General features: G+C 45.2%; 1 protein-coding gene across 2 annotated transcripts in view; it reads left to right on the top strand.

Moving 5' to 3' along the window:
* The window catches only part of CTIF (cap binding complex dependent translation initiation factor), a 155,401-nt gene that overhangs the window by 105,188 nt on the left and 24,845 nt on the right, over nucleotides 1–25,368 (top strand). The window contains exon 9 of one of the 2 annotated variants that reach the window (XM_026714850.2): nucleotides 2,163–2,495. In XM_026714850.2, coding sequence (XP_026570635.1) covers nucleotides 2,163–2,495 — 333 coding nt within the window. The remainder of the gene's footprint in view (nucleotides 1–2,162; nucleotides 2,496–25,368) is intronic. The other variant, XM_087927526.1, reaches the window with a different exon arrangement.

Raw genomic sequence — 25,368 nt, 5'->3', positions numbered from 1 at the left:
GGGTCCCTGACTAAACAGTTTCATCAAGAGTTTGCAGAAAAGCTACAGGCAGGGCCAATCTTATCTCTAGGGGAATGATTCTAAAGGAAGGGAGCCACCACTGAGAAGGCCCTTGCTAGTGAGTTAGCTTTTCATGCCTTGTCACAGAGAAATCATGTTGTATTCCAGAAAGAAAAGTGTAATATAAATGATGACTAATATATTGTTTTTGTTATTGTCAACTTTACAGAAACTATTGCTCTTTGGCTTTATTTTGTCTTGGAAAAGTCTTATTTAATGTCCCTGTTTAATTTCTCTTCTGCTTCAGCAAAGCCAGCGCAATGTCCTGTAATAAATACCATGTTCTGTCTCTAGGTGTCACTCTATATTATTTGTTGCTTTTGCTTCCTATTGATCAGAGCTAATCTTAGTTTTGACCCAAATAATTTCACTTCCACATCCGGGAAAGTCCCCACTTAAAACAATGTCCTTGGCATCAGTTCATGAATCTTAGCAAACCAACCAGATCCCGTTTATTTCTTGTGCCAACTTACCTGAAGCCAGCCATTTAATTGAAATTAGAATGCAATTTTATCTCTAAAATTGAAGGGGACTTTAATCCTTTATCACACCATGGAATGAGTAATTCAATGAAAATAAATGTCATCATGAAATTCATCATGAAAATGATGAGCAGAAATTCAATGGGCATGGCTTCAGTATTATAGACGTCAGCATTTCTTTAAGGATTATTCATTCCTTTAATTGCTGTCTGCCATACGGGCATTAAAAGTACAGAGTTTCTGCCCAAAAAACAGAGCCTTTTTTATACTCCCAAAATCTGTGAAAAAAATTAGGGGATGTGGTTATCTCCATTTCCACAGCACAGAAGAAACAAGACAGTAATTTTTTCAGAAGACCTTGGATATTGGAATTCGTGGGTTAAAAAAATACAAGTAATCTTCAACCAACAATCACAATTTAGCCCAACATTTCTTTTGCTAAGCAAGACATTTATTAAATGAAGTTTGTCCTATTTGATGACCTTTCTTGACACATTTGTTAAGTGAATCACTGCAGTTGTTAAGTTAGTAACAAACATTGTTATTTGAATCTGGCTTCCCCATTGACTTTGCTTGTTGGCAGGTCGCAAAAGTAATCCCCAAACCCCAGGACACTGCAATTGTCATAAATATGAGTTAGTAGCCAAGCATCTAAATTTTGATCACGTGTCCATGGGGATGCTGCAATGGTTGTAAATGTGAAAAACAGTCATAAGTCACTGTTTTTGGTGCCGTTGTAACTTTGAATGGTCACTAAATGAATCGTTTTAAATGGAGGACTACCTGTAGGTCAATTGAAGGATTTGAAAGATGCAATTTAGATTGATTCTGGTATTCTGTGGAGATGTACCACTATTTGAGTGATATTAGCCAGAAATGGATACCAGGTCAGAACCACCACTGAAAAACTATATGTATAAAAGCGAAATGCCACTCATGCATCATCACAAAATCTCCAGAACCATAAAGTCTATAAACTTGAAATTTGGCACGTATGTTCCTCTTGGCTTCTAGGTGCACACTAAGAAAGGATTTTTCAAAATGACCATTAGTATTTTGTATATTATTATTAATACATTCTGATGTTAAGGTGTTCTATTCCCACCTCCCCACCTGAAAAGAAATCTGTTCCAAATACAAAACACAAGCAGAGGAGAGGAGTTTCAGTTTTACTTCACAGCAGCAACCCGCTTTAGTACAGAACAGTTGAGCTAAGCCACGCCCAGGCTCCTTGCTGTCTCCTTCTTGCTCACACAGCAAATACTCTTTCAGTTTCCATGTTTCTGTTTCCAAACAGCCCTCAACTCTCACACACATGCTGGTAGGTAGAGACAGAATTTTTTCCCCCCTTATTTTCCTCCCCCAAAATTAAGCCCAATTGCATAGTTTCGTAGCGAAGCACGGGCATAGAGTTAGTATGCTACTATTTTCATAATACGGCAGCCTTAAAATGCATTGGGACCACAAGTCCCAGAATTCCCTGGGGGGTCCTAGATTGAGCAGGCAGGTTTCTACTATGCTGGCTTTTGTTCGATGCCTCCTAACCGTCATGGCTTGTCACACAGTGCTGATCCGTGTTCTTTTCTCTTTCTCCCTCCATGTCTCCCCCTTGCGTAACAGATGCCTTGTCTTTCCCTTTTCACGGATCAGGACGAAGTGGTGGTGGAGTCCACGGACCCACAAAGGAACAAAATGGACAAATTAATTGAGATTCTCAATAGCATGAGGAATAACAATAGCAGCGGGGTGGACTCCAAGCTCACCAACTTCATGGAGGAAGCCCAGAATTCCACCAACTCCGAGGAGATGCTGGGCGAGATCGTCAAGACCATCTACCAGAAGGCCGTGACTGACCGTAGCTTTGCGTGCACGGCGGCCAAGCTGTGCGACAAGATGGCTCTCTTCATGGTGGATGGCACCAAGTTCCGGAGTCTTCTTCTCAACATGCTTCAGGTAACCGGATGAATGGTTGCTTCAGCGCCTTCAAGGCGGTTCCTTCGCTGGTGGGGGTGAAATCTCCATACCATCTGGCCGTGTTTCAAAAGCAAGCCAGCATTCGTTTTGCACCCAATTAATTTTAGAAAAATAAAAACAGCAGGGAGAAAGGGAAGGGGCGGTGGCATCTCTGTTTGTTGACATGATGCGTTTCATGGTTACAGGGAACCGTTATAATTTTTATAGACCTCCGCCGTCCTTCTCCAGGCCTATTTTAAACGATCCCTTTAGCAAACACTCAGTTTCTTGAGGTGCAATTTTTCTCTGTTCTGCATATAAGGGAGAGGGAGAGTGCTTTTGGTGGGGGGAAGAGGGGGGGAATGGTTGAAAGGCTGCCTCTGTTGATCTACAGAGGGACGGAGGTTGGGGTTTTTTTTTTTTCTCTCCTTTTGCTTTGAACATTGGCTTCAGCTCAAAAGAGCCAGCAAACGAGCTGGTTTTATATAGGTTTTTTTTCATCGCATTTGAGTAAATATGTATGACTCCTAAGGCCCAATGAGGTGAAAGAGCTAGCAGGGGAAGGAAAAACCTCCTAGCAGGCCCAGGGACAAGAAGAGTTGCAAAAGGTTTTGGTGGAAAGGAAGATTGAAGAGTTTGGAAAACTGAATTTCTTGTGCTGGCTTGAAATAACCTGCTAGCTGTTGGCTGCGAGTCTTCAGTTTTATATGTATTGTGTGCGATCAGTGGAATTTCTCACCCACCCTCTTTTTTTTTAGTGGATCATATACAGCCAAGGTGTCCAACCTTGGTAACTTTAAGACCTGTAGACTTCAACTCCCAGAATTCCCCAGCCAACATACCGTATATCGTTTTTAAAGACTGACTTTGAATAAGAGAGCTTAAACTGTCTATATCCGAGGGCAAATTTGCATTTTACAAAAGCTGCTAGTTGTCTTCTTCTTCCATTTCCTTTCACCTTCCTCCAAAGAGCAAGGTCTTCATGCAATATGTCTGAAGGATATTTGCTTAGCAAGATGGGCAGCCTGTACCTTTAATAAACAAACAAACAAATAAATATTGTCATTTTTGCCTCAAGTCTGGGCTTCGTCTTAGTGGACTAGATCTACCTTCTCTAAAATTATCTGACCCATGCCTGGTGCTTTGGGTCTTCCAATGGTGTACCCATCACCATTGGCGGGTGGTGATGACACTGCTGGTCATCTTCTCTTTCTTTCCATTCTTCCCAGCTTCTTCTTCTCTGGAGGACTAATTCTTCAGATAAGGGTCTGAACTAGGACAAGTTAGACCTCTGTGTTGATTTGATGATCCATCCGTTTGTTTTCTTGACGGTCCATGGTATTCTCTTCCCCCATTCCAAAATTCAAAAGCATCAATTCTCTTCTTATCCTACTTCTTCAAAGTCTAGCTTTAGCTTCCATGAAGTGCAATGGGATAGGATAGAAAATATGGAGTGGAGTGGAGGGAGTTGAGTAGAGTAGAGTAGAGTAGAGTAGAGTAGAGTAGAGTAGAGTAGAATAGAATAGAATAGAATAGAATAGAATAGAATAGAATAGAATAGAATAGAATAGAATAGAATAGAATAGAATAGAATAGAATAGAATTCTTTATTTGGCCAAATGTGATAAGACACCCAATGAATTTGTCTCTGGTGCAGGAGCTCTCAACGTACATGCAAAGCAACAGAGTAATAATAATCATATTAATGATACCAACAAGAGGGAGTCATACAGAAGATGAGAAGGATAATAATAATAATACTACAGCCATACCACTTGGATAAATAGACAAAAGATAATACTGTGAGGATTAGGTGTTTAGCAGAGTGATGGCACAAGGGGAAAAACTGTGTCTAATTGTTTTGGCACGCAATGCCCTGCAGCAGTGTCCCAAGGGGACGAGTTGAAACAATTTATGGACAGGATGTGTGGGATCTGTCGATATTTAGGGAATATCATGATTTGCACAACTCTGATCTTTCGAAAGCAAAGGCTGGACCCTGAGTTAGGTCCAGCCTGGCTGTTCTCACATCCTTAACTTGTATTAGGGATGGACTCTTTTAAAAGCCTCTTTGATTCAGCTTCTTGGTGCACATCAACCTGGTATGTCTGCAGAATATTGGCTACCTAGCACCAGGTTCCCCGCTTACCTTCCTGCTCTGTTTCTCTGATGTCCTCTGCTATATTTTTCGTTTGCTGCTAGAATTCCTTGTACTGTACAGCAAAGAAAAAGGGTGAAGGGGCAAGTCTTGCACACAGAGCCCATATCAGTGTGTAATTCTCCCACCAAGACTGAAAAGACGTTTGGAGAGCACCCTTGGCTACCATCCCTCTCTTAAAGGGTTAGAGAAGGAGACCAGGAGAAAGAGTGCAGAGAAAAGCAACCAAGATGATTAGGGGCCTGGAGGCTAAAACATACGAAGAACGGTTGCTGGAATTGGGTATGTCTAGTTTAATGAAAAGAAGGACTAGGGGAGACATGATAGCAGTGCTCCAAAGCACCAGAAGGCAAAACAAGAAGCAATGGATGGAAACTAATCAAGGAGAGAAGCAACCTAGAACTAAGGGAGAAATTTCCTGGTAGTTGGAACAATCTATCAGTGGAACAACTTGCTTCCAGAAATTATGAATGCTCCAACACTGTAAGTTTTTCAGAAGAGACTGGACAACCATTTGTCTGAAATGGTATAGGGCAGTGGTGGCTAACCTTTTGGGGCTCCTGTGCCAAAAATTGTGCGCACGCTTGCACTCGCGTGCCAGCACCCAGAAGGCAATGTGAGCCCCTCCCACGCCCCCTATGCATGTGCGTGCAATCCCCACCTACCCACCCCCGTTGCCCCCTTACCTGCACTGCGCCTCACAGCTGATTTTCAGCTGGTTTGAGGCCTTTTTCGGCCTCCCAGAGGCTTTAGGAAGGCTTTTGCAGGCCGAAAATTAGCCCTGTTTTCGTCACTTCCGGTATTTTCGGAAAAGCAGGAAATGATGAAACGTGGCAAGTTTTCGGCCTGCAAAGCCTGCAGAAGCCTTCCTCAAGCCTTTGGGATGCCGAAAAAGACCTCAAACCGGCTGAAAATCAGCTGTGAGGCGCATGCATGCCCAGTGAGGTAAGTTTGCCTGCAGCTCGCATGCCAGCACAAATAGCTCTGCGTGCCACCTGTGCATGCCACAGGTTCGCCATCATGGTTATAGGGTTTTCTGTCTGAGCAGAGGGCTGGACCTCTTCAAGGTCTCTTCCAACTCTGTTAGGAATTGGGATGACTTTTGTGGTCGTAGCAGAGAGCAAACACCAACAAATGACTCACAGCTGGAGCAGGAGAACCCAAAAGATCAGGGATGGGCAACTATGGCCCCGTTACGACCTGTGGACCTCAACTCCCAGAATTCCTGAGCTGGCTGGCTCAGGGAATTCTGGGAGTTGAAGTCCACAAGTCATTAAAGGGCCATAGTTGCCCCTCCCAGCAAAAGATGTTTAAAAAAACCTCCAGGTTATTCTGTGATCTGTTGAGAGCTGGATTAATTTTTCCCCCATCACCTGCTACCCAGTCACGTAGGAGCTGCTTGGAACTCAGTAGCTTTGTGCCATCTGGACAGAAAAACAGTCCTTGTAGCTTAGTTTTCCCCCCCTCCACCACTCCTTTTGTTGCCTGCCCCCTTGCTGACCTGGAGCTGTGAAAGCAACCCCCCCACACACACACACACGCCCCGCTAACCGAAAGTCTGTTGAAGAATGAGAGACATCTCTTGCAAGCTTTAGGCGATAGACGTCCTCAGCGACTCTTTCTCTCTCTCTCAAGCAACCCACCACCCACGAATAATCTGTTACCGCTGTCAAAGTGGAGGGGGGGGGGCTTATTGGGGAGGGAGGATCTGCAGTTTCTTGTAGATTGGATGAATCCTGGGATTAGCTCTGTGCGTGTGTATGTGTGTGTGTCTGTGAGTGTGTGTGTGTGTGTGGGTTTTCTACATTGCTGAACAGATGGCTGCAGAAACATCGCAGAGGAGACCCCCATGGAGTGCAGAAGGGAGCAAGACTACACAATTTTGTCACAGCATCCCAGCTTTCCCCCCTGGCGGATAAACAGATTCTGGAGCAGATTCCTGGTCTCCCAGCTTGGTGTATATTTGGGTCTCTTGTTCTTTTTTTTTTTAATGGCTGGGTTAAATAGACCAAATTCTATTTTGGTTCCAACCTGGAAGTAGCTTGTTTTGCTCTGTTCCATACCCGTGCAAAAACTCTCAGGTCTACTTCAAATCCCGATAGACCTCAGCTCAGGGGTGGGCTTCAAAAATTTTAGCAACGGGTTCTCTGCCCAGTTGCTGGGTGGGCGTGGCCATGGCGGGTGTGGCCTAGTCAGCCTCCTGCCCTACAGTGGGGGAGGGGGGGCATTTTTTCCTCGAGACTCCGGGAGGGCGGAAACAGCCTCCCTGGGCTGCGGAGGCTCTCTGGAAGATGGAAACGGGCCCATTTCCGGCCTTCATCGAACTTCCGGGTGGCCCATTTTTTGCCCACCCCAAGCCTCCGTGCAGGCCCTGCACTTTCCTGCATCCAAAACTGGCTGCGTGGGGACACCTGGGAAGGGATGGGCAGGGCAGGGTGTGCAGGACCAGCCAAGAAGTCTAGGAAGTCTAGTCCTGCCAAGAATGGAATAAGGGTTAACGGAGAGGCAGTTTCTGTAAGCAACACCAGAATGTTTCCTTCCTGCCTTCCTTACAGGATTAAGCCATTAATTTCTTCTAACAACCGGTTCTCCGAACCGCTTAGAATGTTAACAACCGGTTCTAGTGAATAGGTGCGAACTGGTAGAATCCCACCCCTGAGAGGAGGTAACTCTCGTTCCATCATCAGCCATGGACACCGCCTGGGCGATGTGGCACCAGTAGGCTGCCTCTTAACTCAACCCACCTAACAGCATTTGTTCAACTTGAATGGAGGATGCTGTGTTCGTATGAGGTGTGGTGTCTGTCTAAAGCACATCTTCCAGATCTGGTCTTACCAAGGCATTATGCCAAGCGGTAAATCTTCACGAGATCTTCATCCCCAATTGTAGAAGCTGGAAGCTTATTTTTCTTGGGAAGCTTCTGCTGGCCATTGTTATAAATATTAACCCTCCCATCTCGGGGCTGTGCGGAGCCAGGAGGTTAACTGGCCTGCCTGCAAACTCCGGGGATGTAACATAAGTTAAAGTATTCCTCTGTCGAAATGTGCAGTCTCTTTATAGCTGAGAGGTGTCTGCTCCTGAACTATGCACAGAGAAGGGTATTATTAGAGCAAGCCTCACTGGTTGTAACAGAACCCTGTTCTCCTTAGCAACCATTTCCAACAACATATCAAACAGAAGGATGTGATACCTTTCAGGGGGGAAAAAGGAGGGGGGGGTAGGTGGGCCTGGCTTAGAGAGAAAGAAAGGCCCAAACTAGCAAATCTCTTCCCTGTTTCCAGAACCGCCAGATTGTTGCAAAAGAGATATAAAGAAACAAACACATAAAACTTTTTCTAAAACAATTCTTATTATGACTGAGTTGTTATGCTTTGTCATTATCAAGTAAACGAGAGGTAAAATCAAGGGAGGGTATTTTTAATGAATGCGTTCAAAGCCTTCCTTGACTGTTGGTCTGCCCATGGCTTGAACTGTAATTCTTTTGTCTCCAACCCGCAAATGGATATTTTATGCCTTCCATTTTTCCTAGATTTATGGTTTTCTAAGAGTATGTTTATACTCTTGGCTGCAATCTCTTGTCTGCGCTGATGATGTTACTTAGTTTGGGTAATGAAACGTTTGCAAGAAAACAACCAAGCTTAGAGAGCACCAAGGACCCCTTGAGCTAAAAATATTCTCCTTTATTGGAATCTCTCATCTTCCCTACTTGCAGTTCCCAAGACACCCAAGAAATATGGATCCATAGAGGAAGAAAAAAAATATTCAATGTCTTTTTCTGTCGTTGTCTTACTGTTTTGATTCATAAATGCCTTTTACATTTTTAAGGATAAATATTTTGTAATACTTTACCTGCAAAGTGTCATATATAAAATAACAACAGTGTCATTTTAAGTCATTTGGCCCATGATGCTACTGGTTACAGTAAACTTTGTCGACCGTGTGATGTCATAGCTCAGGAGATGGGAATCCCGAGTTCTAGTCCAGCCTCACCCAAGGAAAATGTTGTTTAGCATAACCAACTCTCTAGGGTGGCAATGGAGAAAAAAATGGAAGAATAAGAGCTATGAATGCCACCTTATGCCGATGGACAATAGATAGAATCGAATGAATGAATGAATGAATGAATGAATGAATGAATGAACGCTTGTCTTCAGAAGTTGTGAGTGCTCTATCACTGGAGGTCTTTAAAAAGAATTAGACAGCCATTTGTCTGAAACGATATATGGCCTCCTGCTCTAACAGGAGATTGGACTGGAACAGGCCAGGGACCACTGGTGGTCCGCGAGAAAATTTTGGTGGTCCGCAGAGAAATGACACCCCCCAAAGCAATTAATCCAGGCTGCGTGGGAACACAAGGCTGTGTTGCCCACATGGCCCGCGGGAACACAAGGCTTGCATCACTTGCATTGCGAACAACACAAGGTAGTGAGGGGAGGCTTTTGGCTGCATGCACAGAAAGCACCAAAGTCTTTCTCTTCCCCCAAATTCTGCCAGAATGAGACTCTGGGATCCTGCAAGGCATCCTGCTCTAAGAGGCTGCGCTGGCAAAGAGTTATTTCTGGCAGAGTTTGGGGGAGAGAAAAACTTCTGCTGCTTCTGCTGCTTTCCTTGCATGAAGCCAAAAGTCTCTCTCTCTTTTTCTCTTTCTCTCTCTCTCTCTCTCTTCCTCTCCCTCTCTCCATCTCTCTCCCCCTCTCTCTCAGAACAGAGCTGGAGACAGTGTCCTGCGATCCCAAATAAAGAATGGTCGATCGGTAGGAGTACATGGTGGGAAATTTTGGGGATTTTTTTTTGCGAGGGGGGAATTTTCCCAGAGTCTCTGGTCTGCAGGATTTTAAATGATGAGTTTGGTGGTCCCTGAGGTCCAAAAGGTTGGCGACCCCTGGAGTAGAAGACATCCAAGATCCCTTCCAACAATTAATTAACTTTCATTAATTGGATTTGATCCACCTGCTGCCTGTTTTGGGGGATTAACACGAGACTCAATTTATTAGGAAGCTTGCCTGCATTAACCCGATTGAAATGAGAAGCAATGTTAGCATTTTCCATCCTTAAATCATATTGGAGGTGTTGGGAGTGCTTATTTGATTATTCTCAGGCTGCATAATCTTTGGCTCAGAGTTTGGAATTTGCCATCTCAACAGGTCAGACACAATTCTAAGTGGCTAAGGTGGATCTAGACCAGTGTTCTTCAAACTTGGCAACTTTGCTGTGTTAAAATATGCCCCATGCTGGCTGGGGTCTTCTGAGGGTTGTAATCTACACATATTAAAATTGCCAGGTTTGGGGTAGATTATTGAGGGTTTTTTTTGCAGCAGATAGTAGTGCAGTTCTACGATCAGAGAGCCTTCGATAAAACATCCCCTTCTACTCATTTTAGCCATGTACTTTTACAGCACTCAGCACTTCTGTGGAGAGGAGTTTTTTTTAAAAGCAATGTCTTAAAGAGTCTAGATAGTCCTCAATTTATGACCAGTCACTTCACAAACATTTGAAGTTACAATGGACTTCCTCAGAGCTACTGATAACCCAATTTTGAAGCTCCAATGGCCACGTACTCCCCCACCCCTGGTGGGCTGGTTGCCAAGCAACCAAAATGTGATCATGTGACCACGGGAGGGCATGGTCACATGATCACATTTTGGTTGCTTGGCAACCAGCCCACATTCACGATCGCAAGTTAGGATGTTTTTGTCAGAAACTGATGTTTATTCTCATTTTACAGCAAAAAAAAATGGGCATTTGGGCACAATGGGTTCATTCAACGACCACCACGTTCACTTAACAACCAGAGCATTCACTTAACAACCAGTGCAGAAAAGGTCATAAAAATTGGGCACAGTCACATGGCGATCAACTTAATGACTGGCAGGGACATACAACCATAATTCCAGACTCAGTTACGGGCGTAAGTCAAGGATTACCTGTACTGGGATCAGCATCCCAAATGAAAGGAAGCAGAATACAGATTTTTCGGAGTTGTGTTTCCAGATTTTATCTGACCTGAATTTGTTGACAATTTCATGGCTTCTGATTTGTATGTGTCTGTGTGTGTGTGTGTCTGTATGCTGGTTTTACAAGTCTTCTCTTTGTTATTTATCAAGTTTAGAGGAATCGTTTTTGTGAGTGATTAGTTGCAACAAATTAAGAATCCTTGTGTTGGGGAATTAGGCATGGGGAATGGCATTTGTATTATTAATGCTACCAACCATGCCAGCCAGGCCACTTAGCGGAATTTGTAAAGGAAAATGCTCCTTTATAACCCTGCAGCATCACTCGGACAATGTGCAAAGGGCAATCAAAAGTATTTCTCTTTTGTTGTGCTTGTAATTTTTGTCTTTTCTTCTTTTGGCTTTTTAATTTTACATGAGACTTCTCAAAAAACAACAACTGAATGAAAAACTGCTGGTGACCTTCTACCGCTGTACCATAGAGAGTATCTTAATTTACTGCACCTCTGGTTTGCCAATTGCACAGGGGCAGATAGGAAAGCACTCCAGAGGGTTAACGTCATTTCCCAGGGGATCATTGGTTGCCCTCTCCCCTCTTTGGAAGAGTTTTATAGCTCCCGCTGCCTTAAGAAAGTTCAAAACATTCTCAAAGATCCATCTCATCCTGGGCACCATTTTTTGGAACTATTACCATCTGGCAGACGGTACAGGACAATAAAAACAAGGACAAATAGGCTGAAAAACAGTTTCTATCCCAGGGCAGTAACTCTATTGAATTCTACTGTATAGTGCAGTGTTGGTGCGGGGGATTTTCGGTTCAATGTGTGGAGTGTGAAGGATGTGTGTCTGTGTTTATTTTCATGGTCATGATGTGCCCTGAAGATGGTGTTTGATTTCGTTGTAGGAGGTGCAATGACAATAAACTAAACTAAACTAATATCCTATTTTTTGAAATAAATAAAAATGTATATGGACAATTGAAAGAGATATAACACATTTGGGGGAGAGGGGGTGGATTTCCCTTGAGCTTGAATTCCCTAAGTCCATTCTTCCCAAAGTATTCACTATTGGGATGTGTTGGGTCCACAACTCCCATCAACAACTCATGTTGATAAGAGTTGTAATGCCAGAGCATCTTCAGTGGCTATGAACTCTTTCAGGGTAACAAAATTCTATGTACTCTTGGAAGAGGTGCTTCAGCATCAAAATACCTCAGTGGATGGGTGGATGGATGGATAAACAGAGAGAGGCACACACATAGATCCACAGGATATAGATAGTCCTCGGGTTACAATAGTTCATTTAGTGGCGGTTCAAACGGCACTGTGTTGTGGTTAGCCGGCAGCAGGTGCGGACGGCTGAGGAGAGCGAGGACTCAGATGAGGGGCCAGGACCATAAGGGAGTGGACTGCTGCCTTCAGAGATTGTGGGGGCTGGCAGCAGCAATGAGGAGGTTCCCGAGGAGCCTGTGCCAAGTGTGCGTGCGCGCAGGGCTGCTCGTAGGAAAGAGCAGCTGCAGCAGCACAGGCGACTCAGGAGTAAGGCTGCAAGGTAATGGCCCCTTCTCCAAGCATATAAAAGCCAGCTGTGAATCAGACGTCCTTTGTAGGAAGCAAAAACGTTTTGAAACTCTAACCTTGTGGACATTGCAGTATCTTAGTTGGTATTTGAAGACTCTTGTGTTGTAAAATATTTCTAGGTAACCTCATCTGTTATTCTTGGCGAGACTCGTGCTTATCAAAGTTAATTAGTTTGCAGCAGCCTTTTTACCGGGGATTCGTAAGAATCATTAAAAGGTTTCTATTCCCTTTCGTTCGTGTTTGTTTTATTGGAAAAAGGTTTGGGTCGGAACACACTGAAAAAAAAGTGGCTTATGACAATTCTTCACGCAACTGTTACAGCATCCTCATGATGCTTGGCAACTGACTCATATTTATGACGGTTGCAATCTCCTGGGGCCACGTAATCCCCTTTTGAGAACTTCTGACAAGCAAAGTCAGTGAGGAAACCACCATATTACTCACAACAGATGTGGTAATTCATTTGACAATCGTGGCAAGAAAGGTTGTATGTAAAATGGGGCAAAATTCAGTTAACAACTGTCTCAGTTAGCAGACCAAAATTCTGGGCTCCATTGTGGTTGTAAACTGAGGAATACCTGCAGATTACCAATCCCACATAGACAGTGGCTTGTGAAGCCCTGGGAAAAGCTTCCATTTCAGTGCGCGCACATTTGCACACCAAAATCCATGTAGCTTTCTAACCTTTTCTGTCCCAAATGGGTTTAACTTAGCACCCAAGATCACCGGGTTCCACAGATCCTCAGGGATCCCTAGCCAGTATGAAAACCACTGCTGGCATATTGGCATAAAAAGTGTGTCTTGCGATTGAAGATCCCAAATGGCACCCAATAGTTTGAATAGGTTTGAACGTTAATTTGTCTCCCTGTCTACCTGATCACATAGCTGAAACCCCTGGGAGAGCGGCAGCCTTGCAATGAGAGACAGCCTGGATCATATTGGAATTCTCAGCATCCAAGTGACAGGTTACAGAAGAATCCAGAATGTTCTCTTTGGCCATATCAACATCCCTGCTAAAACCTTTTAATGCCTCTATCTCAGATGTCATAAACCATTGATTCAAGAGCCTACCCTTTAAAAAAAAAAAAACCCTCTGTTTTCCTATACGTGGCAAGGACTTTACTGAAATTGTTTCCACTGCCACCATCACCATCTTGTGAACTCCCAATATTTATCTGTTAATTGTATTTTTATCCCACCTTTATTACTTTATACGCAATTCCCCTTGCTCCTCCTAGTTTCCGTACAATTTTCCCCACCTGTGAGGTGAGTTGGGCTGAGAGAAAGTGACTGGCCCAAAGACACGCAGTCAGCTTTTAGACCTAAGGCAGGACTAGAACTTACTGTCTCCTGGTTGAAAGTCAACCAGACAATTTTCGTGCCTAAGGTTGGAACTAGAACTCTTAGTTACCTGGTTTCTAGCCGGGTGCCTTCACCACAAGACCAAACTGGCTCACGGTCAGGAAGTCCCTCCTCAGTTCGAGTTAGGATCTCTATGCAAAGCTTCCACCTGGTTCTTCTCTTACCTGTGGCTGCTTTGGAGAAGAGATCTACTCCCTCTTCTCTGTGACATCCTTCCTGTAGGGCAAGGGTGGGATTCAAAATCCCAGCAACCGGTTGCTGCCCAGTTGCTGAGTGGGCATGACCACGGTGGGTTTGGCCTACCAGAACTTCCTGTTTCCAGCTTCTGGTGGGCCTCCAGAGCCTGGGGGAGGCCGTTTTCACCCTCCCAAGGCTCCGGAGGCTTCCTCTGGGCCTCTAGGAGAGTGAAAATGGCCCTCTGGAAACAGGTCTGTTTCTGGACTTCCGGAAGGCCCGTTTTTTCCCCCCTCCCAGAGTCTCCGCGTGGACCCTGCACTCACCTGCATCACGTGGAGACTCCGGGGAGAGGAGGGGTGGGTGGGGCCAGCCGGTCGGTTGAAATACCAGTTCGGTGAAACAGATGTAACTTTGACATCCAGTTCGCCTGAACCGGTCCAAACCGGTAGAATCACACCCCTGTTCTGAGGGGAAAACTGCTTATCCCGTCTGTCTCCCCTTAGCTTTATCTTCTTCTTTTAGCTAAACATACCAAGTTCCTTTAACTGGTCTTTGCAGCGAGGGCTACAAATTCCTATGCTCTGCCCCCCCTGACGCGGTAGGATGCTGAAGTTCTCTGCGAGAGTTTAGTTCTCACACAGTCCGTGAAAGACAACGCGGGAGCAAATCTGACCCATTTACAAAAGCCAGGAAGAGCAGGAGATAGGTCAGCCGGTCCAAAAGCACCCCGTCCAAATGGACGGAAAGGAAACCCAGACCGAAAGGGACGGTTTGGATCGTTGTTGTTTTTTCTTTTCCTAGGGCTTCTTCTTCGCTCTCACAGAAGCCGCTGAAATTCTTGCTTGTTGCAATAAATCATTATTTATGAAAAATTTCTGAGTTGCTTGTGGGCCGGTTTTAAGTGGTTTGTTCTGTGCAGTGGGCTAAATCCCGACAGCTTCGGTAACTGCTGGGATTCAAAAATGAGCCCTATATATAGAAACAATATTCAAAGCCGGTTATGTTGTCTTTTTCGGTCCTTTGTTTTTCTAACATTCGGATTTGCTAGCTTTATTGTTTTCACCGATTGTGTGGGAAGTTGCCGTGACGTTTTCTGCAGAGCTCCAGAAGAGGCACATGTCTGTGTTGAGCAGGGGTGGGCAATTAATTTGTCTGAAGGACCGCGTGAAAAAGTGGGACCTTTGTTAAACTGGGTCTGTCCCAGACGCCATTCTATTCAATTCCACCACCACCACCCCCTTTTTTTTTTCTAATCTCCTGATAGGCTGCCCTCTCTACGCTTTGTTAATGTTACGTGAGCCTCTTGCACCTGGATCCAAACAGATCAAGTGAGCCATCAAGAAGCTGGTATTAAGTGTCCAGCCAGCCACGGGGTTAGGGAGCTGTCCCAGGGCATAAGAGGAGCGATGGCACCTCTCGGGCTGGATGCATCGGAGGAGCAGTTCATTGCAAATAACCTTTCTGTCACCCCGAGCCAGGATGGGACCATGGGAGCCGGTGGGCTTGGATTGACTCCTGTCTAGTCAATCAAACTGGCCAGAGAATCTCTGGCATGCTAAACAGCAACGGACTGAAGCTCAGCCTAAGACAAGCACGTCTGGCAGGCAGCTGAGGGAAGAGGCTGCTGATATTTGGCTAGGCTGGAGAAGGCCATACACAGGGAGAGAGAGAGAGAGACTGCATTCCTGGCAGTTCCCAGCTGCGGAAAATTTGCTTGCCATGTTATGTAAGGCTGACCTTGCCCTTTCTCTCAAGAGCCTCTCGGAGTCAGACCCTGAAAGGGAACCTGGAGAAATGGGTGAATCAATCCACTCTCATCCAGGGAAACTGAGGCAGCTGGACGGCTGTTGGTGTGTTGAGAGGGGGTGGAGCCCTGTGCCGTAATCCCCAGCTTGGCTGGATAGTCACTGGATAATTTGGGGCAAAGGTGTTGTTACCTTTTGGACTCCGCTTCTTTCCTTTTTTTTATTGGCCAAAGATAAGGAAGGATATACAGGGAGTCCTTGACTTATGACCATGTGATGACCCGGGGCATGGCACAAAGGCAACACAGTTAATCAGTAAGAGTCCCTTTATTATCTCCAACTTTGCCCCCAGTGTCCAGGTTACTTTCTGGCTGGAGAAAAAGTCTTCCAGGAACAGCCTTTGACTGCAGAAAATTAAGTCCAAAACATGGTCAACACAAACTGTAACTTAAAGTCCAAACAAGCCAAACTGAAGTAATTAGTTTGGCAGGACAGGAGCAAGAATTTCAGACTTGAAAGCACGGCAATACTCACACGGTTGGGAAGACCCCAGGAACACAGATAACTAAAGTCAACCCAAGATAAACTCACGTTTGCTGCCAGCAGCCTGCTGCACTCAGCCTGCCTTTCTTATCAACTGTCTTCCCAGCTGTGGCTAATGAAGGGAATCAGGGCCCTTTCCCCCCCATAAGCCACGCAACCAATCACATTGCTCTCTTCTCCATTCCTCCCTGCGTGCCCTAGGATGAAGAGGGGGTAGGCCTGGTTCTTCCTCTGAACTCCCTCTCCCTTGTTCTATCTCTCCCCTGCTCTGCCCAGCCGAACTTTGCCCTTCCCCAGCCTCCTCCACAGCCAATAGAGCACACTCCCATTCCTTGTCAGCTGTCCGGCTTCCTCCTCTGATCCAGACTCTTGACAGGGGCATGACAGACCCAACTGAGCCCAAAATTTCCAGAACAAACCCAGAGGGAGGTTGAATGAGAGCCCAGCTTTATTTAGAAAAGGAAGGCAGACTCATTTGTAGCAAGTTCTGCTTTGACCTGTTTATGTCACAGATTCTTTTATGTATATCTAGGTCAGTGGGCTCCAAAACACTCAAGACACAACCCCACCTGGTCTCTAGGCCGGGGGTCCCCGGGCCACGTCGTATTTATAACTGGGCCACGTGAGTGGCGGGCCAGTGTGCATTAACACGTGCAACTGGACTTGCACAACCGGCAGCGCACTGGCCTGCTGTTCACCCCAATTGAACTGAACTCACATGCGAGCCAGTCTGCTGCTTGGGTGGTCCAGTTCTCCTCTCTCCCCCACCCCACAACCAAGCCATCAAGACACCAAAGTTGAGGACCCCTGCTCTGGGCAACTCACCTACATGTATCCAAAGGCTACTTTCCCCTTATTCTAGCAGCCCCGCAACCTTTTGAGCACCAGGGATCGGTTCCATGGAGAAAGGTTTTTCTGCGGACCAGGGGAGGCAGGGTTTTGCATGCTGCCTGCGTCTCACGGATGGGGGCTTCACTTGTTTGCGTGGCCTGGTTGCTGGCATGCCGCGGAACGGTGCCGGTCCAGACACCGGGGGGGCGGGGGGAGCATGTTGGCGACTCCTGCCCGATTCTGCTGTAACTCTGCTACTTCTCTTTTTTGAGCTTTATTTCTGGAGAACACAGGTAAACTTAACAACCACAATTGGGCCCAAAGTTTTCCTTGCTAATTAATGTATTTTGGGACCTTTTTTGGCCACACTTGTTAATCACTGCAGTTGTTAAGTTAGCAACACCGTTTCCTTGCTGGAAGCTCGCGAAAGTTTATCCCCTGACACCATAAAGGCTCGCTAGTGGCCAAGCATCTGAATTTTGGTCCCCTGCCCATAGGGATGCTGCAACAGTTCTAAGTGTGAGAAATAGTCCTAAGTCCCCTTTTTTGTGACTTTGTTTCTCTCCCCCCATCTCTTCTGCCTCTCCTCCCCTTTCCTCTCCCTTCATTCCTCCTTTTTATCTTCCCTTCCCTTTCTCCTCCTTTTATCTACCCTCCCCACGTCCCCAAGGAAGATTTGATGCACAGAAGAGTGATATATATTACTGTCAACACAGGCAATGCCACCATCTAGGGGAACTGAAGGATCTGGTGCTGGATTCTAGCAAACTTTATTGAGGCATAAGGTTTCATCAGAGCAGCAATTCATTCACTTCATGGTCAGAGTTTGCTATTGCGGGGGCTTTAAATGCAGAGAGTTAAAGGGTTGGAGGTGAGCAGAAGAAACCTGGTGGGAAGCTATAGGGAGAATTTCCCAGGACAGGTGTGGGGCTGGGTGCCTTTATCTTATTAGTCAGAAAATGTAATAAGCTAAGATCCTGCTCATGTCTTCTTTAATGGATTGGAATTTGTTTCAAGGATTGGAATTCAGTTGTACAGGTAGCCCGTGGCTTACAGTCACAACTGAGCCTGAATTTTCCGTTGCTAAGTGAATTTTGTCCCACCTTTTTTTTTTGCCACAGTTGTTAAGTGAATCACTACAGTTCTTAAGTTAGTAGCATGGTTGTTTAAGTGAATGTGGTTTCGCCATTGACTTTGGATCTCGGAAGGTTGCAAAAGGCGACCCCGGGGACTCTGGAAACCGTCATAAATGCCTACCAGTTGCCAAACATCTGAGTTTTGATCACATGACCATTGTGAGTGTTGAAATCTACCCATCTTAAAGTTTACTGAAGCTGACAAACACCGATCTAAGGTGAAGAAGACCTGGATGGTCTGAGAGGAGGATGACTTTGGGAGGTCCTTCAAACAGAAGGTGGCGCCAAGTTGTAAGCTGTGCGTACACACTCTACCCAAAAACTGAAGCAAAGGCAATGCAGTTCTGCGGCTTCTCTTTGTGTGAACTCCTCTTGTGTTGTGTGATTGTTGTAGCCTGCTCTGGGTTTTGCAAATGCCATTCTTTTTTTAAAAAAAATTGTGCTTTATTAAATGGCAGTCGAAGTGGTGCTGTGCAGATCAAAGTTGAAGGTAGAAGCACGGGGAAAAAACACAATAGGTGCAAGATCCTAGGAAATACGACAGCGGCTAATGAGCATAAAACATATCCTTTATGCACTCTGGGTTGTTGTTGTGTTTTTTTTTTCATTTTTGAAAGTATGCATAATATTGGTGCAGGCAATAATTTGATCCAGCTTGACATTCTGGCAGGCACCCCAAGGTCTGAACCGCATGAACGGTTTCCTTTTTAACCCAAGTAATGAGAATGGTTTACGTAATTCAAAGTACTTTGCAGAACATGGACTAATTGAGTTTTCCCTGGAATTGGTTGCAAGCGGAGTGCTTGGAAACAGGCCGGCTTGATCGCCACCCCGGGTGAGGGAAAGTCTTGTCGGCATCATGAGACCATTAAGGAAACTTTCCAGGCAACGTGGACAGACACCTTGTTCGATTGGAGTTCCTGATCAAATGCAAGGCAAATACCAAAAGTCACCCTGCTGGGTTTCAATGGCTAAGGCGGGACTAGAACTCACAGTCTCCTCGTGCAGTGGTCGTGAACCAGTGGGCCGGGGACCACTGGTGATCCGCGAGGAAATTTTGGTGGTCCGCAGAGAAAGGTCACCCCCAAAGCAATTAATCCAGGCTGTGCGGAAAGGCTGTGCCTCCCACATGGCCCGTGGGAACACAAGGCTTGCGTTGCTTGTGAGGGGAGGGGGGGAAAGGGCGGAGGAGGGGAACTTGCCCTACTCGCCCCACGTACCTGGCCTGGCCACCGGGCTGCTTCTTTCCGCTTCTTTCTTCTTCTGCTTTTGGCTGCACACAAGGAAAGCAGCAAAAGTCTTTCTTTCTCTCCCCCAAACTCTGCCAGAAGTGCTTCTTTGGGATCCTGCAAGACCTCCTGCTCCTGTGCCAGCAAAGACTCGTTTCTGGCGGAGTTTGGGGGAGAGAAAGAAAGACTTCTGCTGTTTCTCTTGCACGAAGCCAAAAGATCGCGAATAAAGAATGATCGATTGGTAGAAAAACGGGGTGGGGAATTTTCCTGCAGACTTTTGGGAGGATTTTTCCAGGGTCTCTGGTCCGCAAGATTTAAAATTATGAGTATGGTGGTCCCTGAGGTCCAAAAGGTTGGCCAACCCCTGTCCTTAGTGATTAGACCAAGAGTCTTCAACCTTAAACACTCAAAAGAGCCATTTGGACCCATTTCCCACAGAAAAGAAAATACCGGGAGCCTCAAAACCTGGGTGACTGCGGCCAACTCAATGTCACTCCCACCCAGTAACACTCCCACCCAGGTTTTGTGGCTCCTGGTGTTTTTTGTAGGAAATAGTGCTCTCTCTCTCTCTCTCTCTCTCTCTCTCTCTCTCTCCCTCTCCCTTTCCCTCTCCCTCTCTCTCCCTCTCCCTCTCCCTCTCCCTCCCTCTCACTTCTGTTTTTTGTGTTTTACCTTCTCAGGCAGGCAAGGAGTGACTGGGAGGGGAGGGTGAGGGGCGGGGCCAGCCAGTGGTGGGATCACCCAACGGAGCCACAGCAGAAGGCCCAAAGAGCCGCATGTGGCTCCAGAGCTGCGGGTTACTGACCCCCGGATTAGACAAAGTCATCCAGCCAGCTTTTGTGCCTGAGGTGGGACTTGAACATCGATTTTGTTTGTCACAAAAGAAGATCACATAACTCTGGCACAGAGTGACTGTCATAAATATGAGTCAGTCGTCAAAGTTGTCATTTTGATCACATGATGCTGGGGATGCTGTAACGGTTGTAAGTGTGGAAAAAATGGCCATAAAAGTCATTTTTTTTCAGTGCCGTTGTAACTTCAAACAGACATTAAATGAACTGTTGTAAATCGAGGATTACCTGGACTGCAGAAAGCAGGTCTTCAGTGTGCATGCAGCTTCAGGGTTTTTTTTTTTTTGGCCCTGGTGGTGCAGTGATTAAAATGCAGTATTGGAGGCTTAGTCTGCCCATGGCCAGGAGTTCGATCCTGACCGGCTCACGGTTGACTTAGCCTTCCATTCTTCTGAGGTTGATAAAATGAGGACCCCGATTGTTAGGGGACAATTTGCTGACATTGTAAACCTCCCAGAGAGTGCTTTAAAACACTATGGGGCAGTATATAAGTCTAAGTGCTATTGCTATAATAAAGTAATTTTACTGCAACTATGAGCTTCTGTCCTCAGTAGCTTCCTGAGCGCCACAATTAGGGTTTGCAAAGTTGAGATTTATTATAGAGTCTGGCCTAAAGCCCGACAGTGCTCATTATATCAACTCATTAAAGAGGAGGTATGCGTGATAACTACACACATTTCTTTGAGAAGCCTACCCACTTTGTGTATCAATAAAACTGCCGAGATTAATGGGCAAGGTATACAGAAAGATAATTTGTAGGCACAAGAATAACCCGAAAATAAATTCTTTTGAGGGTCCGAAATTGGGCAGAGCTCACCATGAAGGAAGCAAGTGTTTTCAAATGAATCATATGTGAGCGTAAGCTTGGGTAGCAAAAAAAGGAAAGAGAACTATTTTAGCAAGTGCCCACTGCCTAGCATTTGGAGGCTGGTGTGTGTATGTGTGAGAGTGTGCATGTGTGTTTGTTTACAGACACACAGCAGATGGAAGAAAATGTCATTGTCTGTTCTTGCTATCAAAACCGTCAACATGAATATGAGTAATGTCCCTTTGTATTGTTCTTGGCAAAAGATCAGCCGTCTCCAAAAACGTCAGGCAGAGTTTTAAACTGGTCCCCGGGTGCTTTCCTTGAGGGATTTTTGAAATGGAGATATCCACCAGAACCTTCCCCGTCTGTCAGAGGAAATCCTACAGCTACGCTGAAATTTCAATACGTACAACTTCATTCTGTGGCTGGGGAATTCTGGGAGTTGGGAGTCCACAGGTCTTAAAGTGGCCAAAGTTGGACACCCCTGTTCTACAAACTTTAGCAAATCGTCAGGAAAAAAATAAGATTGGAAAACCCCACACTGCGTATGTGTGTGAATGACACCTTCGCTCCCTTTTCCACCACCCCACAGCAGTTTTCTCCCACCACCCCCTTTCCAATTTTGGCTGCTCCCCATAGACTCCTTGGCACCTTGGCCTTATAAAGCAGACGCCCTGGAAGTGTGAAGCTTAAATGAAGAATGTGGACTCTTGGCAAACTTCAGCAGATGATGGCTCTGGCCTGCTCTTGTGTATGTGATAACGGACACCCTGCCTCGTTTTAGATGACCGGCTCTTGTTCTGAAACTGTGAACCAGCTGGCAGGTATGTGCAGGAAAGCTTGAGCAGAGGCCACGAGGCTTAAAAAGCTTGCTGATACCAAGATCTTTTCTTGGGATTGGCATGGCTTAGAGAACTGACTGCCACAAAAAAATTTGGGGGGATAGATCAGGAAGATAGATCATCTGTGTTGGAAGATCTGTTTTCAAGAGGATCTTGACTTGACTTGATACGTTCGTCACCTGAAGCTACCTTGCTCCAAGGCAGAACAACAACCCACCTAACAGGGTAACAGATAATCAGAGTTGGAAGGGACCTTGGAGGTCATCTAGTCCAACCCCCCGCCCAAACAGGAGACCCTACACCATTTCTGACAGATAGGAGTCCAATCTCTTCTTGAAGGTCTCAAGTGATGACGCTCCCACAACTTCCGAGGGCAACTTCTATTCCATGGGTTGGTTGTTCTCACTGACAAGAAATTTCTCCTTATTTCCAGGTTGAATCTTTCTCCTTGTTCAGTTTCTATCCGTTATTCCTTGTCTGGCCTTTGGGTGCTTTGGAAAATAGCTTGACCCCTCCCTCCTCTCTGTGGCAGCCCCTCAAATATTGAAAGACTGCTATCATGTCTCTCCGGTCCTTCTCTTCACTAGACTAGCCAGGCCCAGTTCCTGTAAGCGTTCTTCATAGGTTTTAGTCTCCTGGTCTCCTGGTTTATCCTCCTGGTTGCTCTTCTCTGTACTTTTCTAGAGCCTCAACATCTTTTTTATAATGTGGTGACCAAACTGGATGCAGTACTCTAGATGTTGTCTTACTAAGGCTTTATAGAGTGGTATTAATACCTCCCTCGATTTCGATTGTGTCCCTCTATTGATGCAATTTAGAATTGCATTAGCTTTTTTAGCTGCTGCTGCACACTGCTGGCTCCTATTTAGCTGGTTGTCCACTAAAACTCCAAGATCCCTCTGACAGTTACTGCTATTGAGCCTGATTTCACCCAGTCTATATGTGTCCTTTTGGTTTTTCTTGCCTAAGTGTAGGACTTTACTTTTCTCTATATTGAATGTCATTTTGTTAGATACGGTCCAGTGTTCTCATCTGTCAAGATCCATCTGGATCTTGAGCCTATCTTCTTGGGTGTTACCTATTCCTGCCAGCTTAGTATCATCTGCAAATTTGGCAAGTTCCCCTTCTATTCCCTCCTCTATGTCATTAATGAAGATATTGAAGAGTACCTGTAATAGTACTGTCCACTTTGATTGGTAGTAATCTCAACAAGATTCCCCCAGAAATCCTTTGGTCTCTTAGGATCCTTCCAGATGAAGAGTCCAAATGTTGAATTTTCCCTGAGATCGTTTTTGTGTGATGTGCTTCATCAGATTGGTGTATAGTACAGTGGTACCTTGGTGATCAACTGCTTTGAAACTCATCAAATTTGGTACTCGGTGCATGTTTATGTGAAAGTTTTGTCCTTGTGCTCATTATTTGTTTAGTATTCAATGCATAAACTAGGACTTGTTGTCGGCTGCCTTGTGACTCACGACATTATTCCTTAAGGGAAACTTCTATTTGGTTCTCATGATTTTGGTTACTCATCACACCTCCTGATGATGAGTACCAGGTACTCTATATATGCCCCGTGGGAAAGGAAGCCCATTCCCACCTCAAACCACAATATTTATTCACAACTATAGATATTTATCGACAACTAGATGCTTTGCTGATAGTTAACACTGGATGGGAGCCAGTGTCCTTAAAACTAGAGGAGGTATTTCTGGCACTTTGGGACTCAGCCATGGCCATTGGGCTATCCTAGTTAAAAGAGCAGTATACTAGCATTCATTGCTATTATAAGTTTATCCCAGGGTCCCCAAACTTGGCAACTTTAAGACTTGTGGACTTCAACTCCCAGAATTCTGGGAGTTGAAGTCCACAAGTCTTAAAGTTGCCAAGTTTGGAGACCTCTAGTTTATCAGAACATAGTACGTAGAGTCATAGTGCTGGAAGGGACCTTCTGGTCCAACCCGCCTCCCCGGGACAGGAGACCTCATTGCATCCCAGAGAAATCGCTGTTCAATCTTTTCTTGAAGGCCTCCAGTGATGGAGAATCCACCGTTCTTGGGGGCAAGCTATTCCATTGATTAGCTCTTCTCAGTGTCAGGAAATGTCTCCTTAGTTCTGGGTTGGATCTCCCTCTGAACTCCATTGCTTTTTGTCCTACCCTCAGGTGCTTTAGATAATAAGTTGACCACCCACCCCCTCTTCTCTGGGACAGCCTTTCAAGTGCTGGAAGACAGTTATCCTCTTCCCCCTTAATCTTCCTCTTTGATAGGCTGGGCATCCCTGTCTCCCTCAACCATTCATCATATGGTTTAGCCTCCAGGCCCCTTAGCATCTTTGTTGCTCTTTACCATATCTTTGACTGGTGGTCTTGGGCAAGCCGTGACCAAACTAGCCCACCCTATATGGGTATTATAATGATAAGGGAGATTAACCATGGATGGATGGCTTTCTTGGTTTTGTTTTTTGTTTTTTTCACCCCAAATTACACATCTCTATTTACATTGTTAACAGTATTGTGTCATAGATGTTACATATATTTACATTTATTTCTATACATTAATCCTTATTCCTATGTTCTATCCACTTATACCATTTATCCCATACTGCATAGTATTCTCATTCCTTCTTGCCTTTTAGTTCTATTGTAAGTTTGTCCATCTCGGCAGATTCTAATGTTTTTTGTATTAACACCTCTTCGGACGGTATGTTTTCTAATTTCCAACCCTGCGCAAAAATTATCCTTGCTGCTGTTATTATATGCAATGTGATGTATTGAATTTGTTTGCTTAATTTCCCTTTAATTATTCCCAGTAGGAATAGTTCGGGTTTATGTTCTGTTCGGTGTTCTGTTATCTCCTGCAGCCATTTTTTGTGCCTTCATCCAATATGTTCTGGCGTTGGGGCATTGCCACCATGTATGAAGAAACGTTCCATCTTTCTGCTCTCATTTCCAGCACTCTGATTTCCTATTTGGGTACATTTTTGCCAATCTTGCTGGTGCTAATTGCTTTCTTGTAAATGTTTAACTTTTCCCCAATCTTACGGGAGGGTGGGGAGTGATATGACGTCTGATAAGGCTGTCCAGCTTTACAAACAAGTAGTGAGTATATTCCATACAGCAGGAGGAGGAGGAGGAGGAGGAGGAGGAGAAGGAAAGAAAGAAGGGAGGGAGGGGAGGAGGGGAGGAGGAAGAAGAAGAGGTGGTGGTGGAAGAAGAGGAGGAGGAGGAGGAGAAGGAGGAGGAGGAGAAAAGAAGAAGAAAAGAAAGAAGGGAAGGAGGGGAGGAGGAAGAAGAAGAAGAAGAGGAGGAGGAGGAGGAGGAGGAGGAGGAGGAACAATAATAAAAACAACAACCAAACCCTAACCTAGATAAGTGAAACATCCTGGAAGACCCACAGATGAGATAGCCTGGATTGGGAAAAGCTAGCATTATATCAAGGCTACCCCTTTACCCCTTCAGCTTCCAGTCTATAGAAATTCTTAATCATCCAAATCATGTTTCAACTTCTCAGATAAAAAGTTTTTTTTCCCCCTTTGAATCCATTTCACTCACATTTTCAAGGGGAAAAAAAAAACCCAAGAAAGCCCAGTTGCCTTTTGGAAATGCATCTTTGGGGATTCCTGCTACAAGCTAATGGGAGAAGGCTGGTTTTCCTTTGA

Source organism: Pseudonaja textilis, chromosome 2 (genome assembly GCF_049901715.1).
Source record: "Pseudonaja textilis isolate UNSWEBS1 chromosome 2, rPseTex1.2, whole genome shotgun sequence".
Taxonomy (NCBI): Eukaryota; Metazoa; Chordata; class Lepidosauria; order Squamata; family Elapidae; genus Pseudonaja; species Pseudonaja textilis.
The sequence above is the reverse complement of the archived record's forward strand: the minus strand, read 5'-3'. Positions and strand labels throughout refer to the sequence as shown.